The sequence below is a fragment of the Plecotus auritus genome (assembly GCF_963455305.1).
Source record: "Plecotus auritus genome assembly, chromosome: 8".
NCBI classification, from domain to species: Eukaryota; Metazoa; Chordata; class Mammalia; order Chiroptera; family Vespertilionidae; genus Plecotus; species Plecotus auritus.
In genome coordinates, this window is record NC_137782.1 from 142,957,504 (window position 1) to 142,966,066 (window position 8,563).

The 8,563-nt window shown below is 40.0% G+C and overlaps 1 protein-coding gene across 1 annotated transcript; it reads right to left on the reverse strand.

Annotated features, from left to right (window-relative positions):
• Positions 1-5,625: 5,625 nt before the first annotated feature.
• Positions 5,626-7,574, reverse strand: LOC308256693 (F-box only protein 31-like; the record flags this gene model as incomplete). The annotated part of the gene is made up of 1 exon (XM_080684957.1): positions 5,626-7,574. The coding sequence occupies one exon, from the start codon at positions 7,572-7,574 to the stop codon at positions 5,997-5,999; it is 1,578 nt and encodes a 525-aa protein (XP_080541083.1). The 3' UTR covers positions 5,626-5,996.
• Positions 7,575-8,563: the final 989 nt, after the last annotated feature.

Below are 8,563 nucleotides of genomic sequence, written 5' to 3' on the forward strand. Positions count from 1 at the left end.
CTTAGTGAGCTTCTTGCTCTTTGCTTATCCATGGCAAGGAGGAGTGTTTTCTTTGCCCTATTGTGCTTTTCTCCCTTCTATGCCATGGCAAGCCCTTACCTACCTTTAAAGTGATGTAAGAAGGTGGTCTAGTTTCTTTTTTCTTTTTTTTTTTTTTTTTTTGCGTGTAACAGTCCAATTTTCCCCAACACCATTTATTGAATAGACTGTCTTTACCCCATTGTATGTTCTTGCCTTTTTTGTCCAATTTTAATTGACCATATAGCTGTGGGTTTATTTCTGGGCTTTCTATTCTGTTCCATTGATCTATATGTCTGTTTTTATGTTAGTATCATGCTGTTTTGATTATTATGGCCTTGTAATATAGTTTGATATTGGGTAGCATGATTCCTCCAACTTTGCTCTTCTTTCTCAAGATTGCTGTGGCTATTCAAGGTCTTTTGTGGTTCCATATAAATTTCTGGATTATTTGTCCCAGTTCTGTGAAATAAACCATTGGTATTTTGATAGGAATTGTGTTGAATCTATAGATTGCTTTGGGTAGAATGAGCATTTTAACAATGTTAATTCTTCCTATTCATGAGCATGGCATATGAAGTAAAAGATGACTCCACTGGTTAAATTAAATATCTATCCTCTATTGATACTCAACCCTTATCAGGAGCACTTGCTGTTTATATTGCTTATTTTTACATTTAGTCATATGCTGTCTTATGTTGCTACTTAATTGCTGACTGTTCACACATGAGTATGATCACTTCATCCAGACTGTAAGTAAGTTGGTGACAGTCATCACATCTTAAGGTTTTATACCCCACAATGTATATGGCACAGTAGCAAGGACAAAGCAAAAGTATTTAATTATTGAAAGGCCATTTTATCAATGTCACTTTCTCTATAACCAAACTCAGAGTCTAAAATAACTAAATGTGTGCATTTCATATTCTCTATTGTCCTTTTTAGGGTATACTTACAGCTTCAAAATGACTGGCAGGAGGGGAAAAGCCCTTGTTTTGCCTAAAATTAGTTATTAAATGTTAAATAATTGGTTGTTACCATATTCAATTGAGAAGGCATGGAGAGGTTTAGTGTTAAGGGTAATAAAAAAAGATATTGTCATCAGAATTTTTCTAGAAAGATAATTTTTAAAAAGTCACTTGAGAAAGAGGCCTGCCTTTATTAGTAGCCTAGGAGGGAACATCAAATTAAGCTAAAGTCCAATCGCTCCATTAGAGAAAATTGAAAACAACAGAAGAAAATCTCCCAGGATTTATCAAGAAAATATAGATATATGAGGAGATTAATCAGGATTTCTTTAGGTTTAACTAAATCATCATGTAGCACCTCTAATTTAAAAACAACATTTTAAAAGTAAGATGAACCTTTCCCTGCTGACTCCTGCTATTTCCTTAAATCCTTTCATTTGATGTCTATAACTCTACCCACAGGCAGTAGGGATCCAATGAAGGTTGAACAATTACTGAGTTGTCATGGGATTATAAAGATATGCTATTTGGATAATTTAAATTAAAAAATTACTCTCCTTTATCTCCAGAGTGGTTTTGAGGACCTGGTTATTCGATAATTTGGCAGACCTACAACTCATATTATCAGAATAGACATTTTAAATGTGCTTCTAACACTAGAAAGTTATTTCAAACTGTTTTCAACATGTTCCGTGATGAAATGATGGAAGGCTAAATATCATCCCAGTTAAAAAGTAAGTTTGCTGCTATTTTTACTATATTGGTTAGCTAGCTCCTTTTAACTCTTGGGTCAAAGTTTTTGGATATTAAAACAAATAAATTCACTTTGTTTTTTCAAGCATGAATGATATGCTTAATAAGCCTCAGAGAACAGAGGTTACTCATTCTGGTTATGTTTTACTTTCTTGCAAACACATACTCAACGTTCAATTGAACTTCCTCCAAGTGATTTTTAAGTATTAAAGGTTAACACAGCCCTCCTTTTTCAAGGATATTTTGAGCAACTGTTTGAAACAAAATGCAAATTATTTTTAAAAAGCTGATGTTAAATTTAAAAAGCACTAGTCAAGAAATCACCCAAAGTTTAAGCTCACATAAAAACCAGCTAAAATTACTGATGGGTAAGCACCTCATAATGTTGAACAGGAAAAACATTCAGAACTCTTGACAACGGGTTCAAATTTCCTGACCTGCTGGACAACCTTCCCTTTCCATGTCTTTCCTAGATTCCATCAGGCCCTGTTTTACTCTCTGCAATAAACTGTCATTTATCTAGAATGCAACCAACCAGAAACTTAAAATAAACAGGACAATGTTTTTCTATGCTCCCTTTTCAGTTAATTTACAGGTGTATAGTGAATGCCTACCACATTCCTAACACTGTGTATCATTTGCCATGGGCATATGAAATATGTCACAAATGTTGATTTGAATTGTGTAACTTCTTTTTTATGAGGAAAAAATAGCAAATATCAAGCTTTCAGAAATTTAGTCTATAAGGCAACTTCCAACACATCAAAAGGGTAATTCTGATTCAATCTCAGCCTTGTTCATCTATAACCACAGCAAATACTCTGATAGTAAGAGAAAAACACTATAAAATATGAAAGCTCCAAAGAGAGTCGAATCTCTCCCAGATATTTTTAGTTTCTAATGTATTATATTATTTGACTTTTTAAATGTAACTAATAATTTATATGTACTATTAATAAAAATAACCTATTATCCCACATAACAAATAAATGAGAATTTGAATCTCTTCTTATTCTATGCAAGACCCAGCATAGATTTTGAAGAATCAACAAATAATTGGTGAATGATTGAGATTGTGTGCATAACGCAAATCCCCTGTTATTCCCACACAGGTCTGTGGACATGCGAGCTATGAGTTGCAATTAGAAGTTAAATTTTCTCAGATAGTGAATTTCTAGTTTGCATGGAAATAATTCTACAGATACAGGGAAGCTTGACTAGAAACCAGAATTTAATCTATAAAGAAGAGTCTAATACTCTTCCATGGAGATTATACATCCACCCTTATCTTCACCCTCATAGCCCACATCTGTGGGGAAATAAAGATTCATTTTTCCCTTCCAAATTAATGTGTGTCTGTTTCTAATTCTCTACTAGACCACCAATAATTGTGTCACAACAGGGAATTCAATATATACAAGATTCTGATTATAGAAAAACAGAAAGATTATATACATGAGATCAGCAAAATTTTTTGTCTCCACAGGGTTTCCTGTTTTATTGCCCTATATTAGAGTATCCTGAGAATTTTTAAGAAAAAAGATATCTTCCAAAGCAGGTAGTGGCAAATAAAACCAAGGAATTAAAAGTCCTGCCTTTTTCCAAGAGTACAAAGACAAGTAAGAAGATCTATCCAGTGATGTCAGTCAGGTGTTAAAGTCCCCTACTATGATTATAATGCTGTTGATCTCTTCCTTTAAGTCCTCCATAAGTTGTGTGTGTGTATATATATATATATATATATATATATATATATATACACATATATTTGGGTGCTCCTATACTGGGGTGCATATATGTTTACCAGGGTTATATTCTCTTCTTGTGTCAATCCTTTTAGTGTTATGAAGTGGCCTTCATTTTGAAGTCTATTTTGTCAAATATCAGGATTACTACCCCAGCTTTTTTTTTTTTTTTTTCATTTCCATTTGCATGGAAAAAATTTTTTCATCTCTTCGCTTTCATCCTGTGTGAGTCTTTTGTCCTGAGATGGGTCTCTTATAGACAGCATGGATATGGGTCGTGTTTTCTTATCCATTCAGCTACCCTATGTCTTTTGATTGGAGCATTTAAGTCATTTACATTTAAGAGATACTTTTAAAAATAGAAAATCATTTATTTTCATAATTGATTTTCCATATGAAGTAGGATTGAAACTTCTATTCAAACAACCATTTTTATTGGTGATATTGACTTCAACTTTCATTATTTCATATTTTTATATTTTGGCAAATTACTTTGATGTTGGGACAAGTTAACTATCTGAGAAAATATTAGATTTCTACTTCTCATGTTTTATCAAGATAAATTCTAAATAACTTATATATTTAAATATTACAAAATGAAAATATATAAGGATATTTGAAAACTCTTGAAGTAAAGCAAGACTTCCTAAGTTTAACACAAAAACAAAACCCATACAAGGGAATTGCCGGAAACCAATCATTGTCTCACTAATAGAAAGAGGCTGGTCAACCTTGAAGCTCTGAAAGGTCAGAGCCAACCACTCCCTATCTAATTGAGACAATGGTAACTGAGGCAACTTCCCCATCCTGTAATCATGTAAATCCTTACTGATATGATAATCTGCTTATTACCTGCTTAAGGGCTATGGGTGTTTCCCAAAGCTGCTTAAGGGTAATGGGTGTTTCCCAAAGCTGCTTAAGAGTAATGGGTGTATCCCATAGACTCAGTAAAAGGGATAGCAAGGCCAGAGCCTAGGGTAGTCTTCCCACTAGAGGTTGACTCCCGCCTGGCCCCCCATTTTCCAAATTAACTCTTTTCTAATCTCTCTCTCTTCATTTTAGTGTGCGGCCTCCTCCAGAAACCGGACCCTGAGTGGGCCCTGAACCACGCGGGTCGTGTTAAGGGATCCCACAGGGAATGTTGATAGATTTGACTACGTCAAAATTGTAAATTTCTAGATGTATAATTCCATAAGTATGGTGTACACCAAATACCAAAAAATTATGAATAAAATGTTTTTAGAAAACATTTCAGAAAAATATTTTAGATGGTAAGAAAATAAAGGAATTCTTCAGAAGAAAAAATGACTTAAAAGGTGGAATCCAGGAAGGTACTCAAGCACTAAAAAGTGTAGTTGCCTGGGGGCGTTTGCTAATATTTGCTGATTCTGGCAGTTTATAGGTTTCAATGAGGAAGGAAGGAAAGAAAATAATTCTTTAGAAAATAGAAAAATGGTCAAGACATGAAAAGGCATTCCTTAGAGAAGCACTCATAAATGACCAATAAAATTATGAAAAGGATGCTCATCAATAATCAGCAAAATGTAAAAGAAAACCACAAGATATCATTTTATAGCCACCAGTGATTTTAAAGTTTAATAATATAAAATGTTACAATATTACAGCAATAATGTGGAACAATAGAAGCCCTTAAACACTAATGGTGGGAGTATAAAATGGTATAAGCACTTTATTTTTTGTTGTTAATCCTCACCCGAGGACATTTTTTCATTGATTTTCATTGAGAGTGGAAGGGAGGGAGACAAATAGAAACATCAATGTGAGACACATTGATTGATTGGTTGCCAACCACACCCACCCCAAACAGGGCCAGGAATTGAGCCTGCAACCTCAGTACGTGCCTTAGACTAGAATGGAACCCTGGACGATTCATTTCACAGGCCGGGGCTCTATCCACTGAGCCAAATGGACTAGTCTGTACAAGCACTTTATTTATTTGTTTCTTCATTCATTCATTCATTCATTCATTTAATAACAGCTTTATTGAGATATAATTCACATACTATAAACTCCACCCTTTAAAATGTACAATTCAGTGGTTTTTATTATAGAGTTGTACAATCTAACAATTACCACTATCTAATTTTAGGATCTTTTCTTTTTCTTTCTTTTTAAACAGACATGCTCAGCCCTAGCTGGTTTGGCTCAGTGGATAGAGCTTGGGCGCGGGGACTGAAAAGTCTAATAGGGTTAGATTCTACCTCAGTTGCAGACTCTTACCCAGCCCCATCAGGACACTTGCAGTAAGCAACCAATCAGTGTGTTTCTCTCACATCGATAATTCTGTCTTTCCCTCTCTCTTCACTCTCTAAACATCAATGGGAAAATATCCCCGGGTGAGGATTAAACAAACAAACAAACAAACAAAAAACCAAGAAAGTGGGTGATCTGGTCACAAGGTCGTATATCCAAAATACATGCAAGCTGCTCTTCCTCTGAAGCTGCTTCCCCCTGCTGTCTGCTCCTGGGCAAGGGAGGGGCCGTCAGGGGATCAGTACTGAATGTTCTTGAGCATCTCCTGGAAGGCCTGTGGGGATGGTGCCTCCGCATTCTGGAAGTTGACCTGGGCTCTGCTGTACAGGCTGAAGCTTTTCAGCTCCAACCAGATGAACCCGAAGTGGTCCTCATCGAACAGGATGAAGACTCCAGGGATGCGCCGGGGGTTGGCAAAGCCATAGATGGCAACAATGCCCATGCCATAGAAACACATCCTGCAGGTTCGGGGGTAGTTCTGGTTACTTGATCTCACGCCCGCAGGCAGAACAAACTGGACAGGCTGCTCCTCCAAAGCTGCAACCCCGGACTCCCTGACACTGGGCTGGACAGGGCTCTGCCAGCCAAGGCCCTCGCCGTCCTCTGTCCTGTCTTCTTGCTGCTGCTGCTGCTGCTGCTGCTGCTGCTGCTCCTGAATAACCTGCTCGTGAACCTCCTGGACGATGCGAGAGAGCTCGTTGAAGTTGCGGAAGATCTCAACATCGGGCAGCTGGATGCGGTGCATGAGGTCGATCTTTATCAGCTGCTGCCCGGCAGGGACCTTGAGGTCACCCGTGATCTTCGTGACCCTGGCATGCTTCCCATGGAAGCTCAGCATGACAATCTCTAGGCCGTGGGCATCGTGGGTGCCTTTGAAGAGGCCTGGCCTGATGAGGTCTTCCGGGTGGCTCGGCGGAAGGTGGATGCGGCGGTAGGTCAGGCAGTTGTCATACCGTTGGTAGATGAACTTCATCAGGATGAACTGCAGCCTGTCCTCCTGGAAAATGTCCTCCAGCGTCTGCTGCCATTCTTCCCTCAGCCACGTTCCTATATCCTCTCGGCTCCAACAAGATATCCCGTGGTAGTCCATCTGGTTGCACTTGGTGGAGAACCTGTCCTTCTGAATCTGCATGTGGCAGCTGTGGGGCCCTCTGCGGCCGTACATGCACTCCACCGTGGTCGATTTCCTCTCTGTCAGGCGAATTCTAAACGCGGGCCTGAATTGCATTGGGTCATCCATATGGGGGTCATGGAGAGGCAGGTACATCCAACCAATAATGTGTAAGCCGTCCACCACTACATTCAGCAGTCCTCCATAGGGCCCGTTATCTGGCTGCCACAATCCCAAAAGGTGTCTGAATGGGTGGAGCAGTTTCGCATAGACTTCCCGACAAGACATACCCATCATCTCCAGGTTCTGCAAGTTTACACAAACGCCATACTCCTCCTGGCAGCGCCGTCTCCAGATGCTGTCGGTGCGCAGGATATGGTGGAATTCGGTGCAGGCCTGAGCCAGGCTGGGCAGGTCGGTGCCGGGGACTGAGGCGAAGATCTCCATCAGCAGCTCGGAAGGCAGGTCCTGCAGCGAGCAGCACGGGGGTCGCGTGGGCGACATGGGGCTCGCGATCCTTCCATTCCCCGCACAGTGCCACGCTGTGGCGTCCGCCTCGACATGCTCCTCTTCTGGGGCCAGGGCCAGGGCCAGGGCTGGCTTGCTGTCGGTTGCCCCAGTCTCAGCTGGGCCCCGGCGCTGCTGGCGACACCGGCATCCGCGCAAAAGGCCCATGCCACAGAGGCAAGCGCACTCCTTCTCCATGCCTGTCCGAGTAACAGCCAACATAGCATGGCCTCCACAGCCGGCCTTTAAGCTGGCACCGTCCCGCCCAGCCACGCCCACTCAGAGAGGAGCCAATTGTAGGACTTTAGTAACACTCCCAAAACCCACACCCATTTACAGTCGCCTCCCTATCCCACCCTAGCCCTAGCCCTAGGCAGTCGCTAATCTGCCATCTGTATGGATATGCCTCCAGGGGTATGCCTGTCGGGGGACATTTTACATAAATGCAGTTATAATATCTGGTCTTTTGTGACTGGCTTCTTTCACTTAGCATAACATTTTAAAGTTTTATGTATGTCATATCATGTCCTGGTACTTTGTTTCTTCATATTGGCGAATAATATTCTAGTGTATGGGTATACTACATTTTGTTTGATGAATATTTGGGTTGTTTCCCGTTTGGGGCTCTTATGAATAATGCTGCTATAAACATTGTGTACAAGTTTTTGTGTGAACATGTTTCCATTTCTCTTGGATATGTAGCCAGAAGTGGTAACTCTATGCTTAACATGTTGAGGAACTGCCTAAAATGTTTTCCAACATGGCCCCACTATTTTACATTTCCACCAGCAATGTATGAGGAATCCAATTTCTCTACATTTTCATTAATGCTTTTTTCATATTATAGCCATCCTAGTGAGTGTTGAGTGGTATTTTATTATAGTTTAGAGCAGAGTTCTTGACTGTAGGTTGACTTGACCTTGAACTCCGTACAGGAAATCTCTTCTATCCTCAGCCTTCACCCAACCTCAGCCAAATCTCTCACGCCCCTGGTAGGAATGGGCTCCCGCGTTGTGAGCAAAGATGGACTCGAGTTCTTCACTTTCAGTTGACCTCAGTTCTTCACTTTCAAGTGACTAATCATGCTAGTTCCTTGGGTGAATGGATGTCCTCAAAAAAAAAAAAAAAAATGTTCACAGGATCTTCCCACTATGAACATAGTTACTTTTCCTATGGACTGAGCCTGG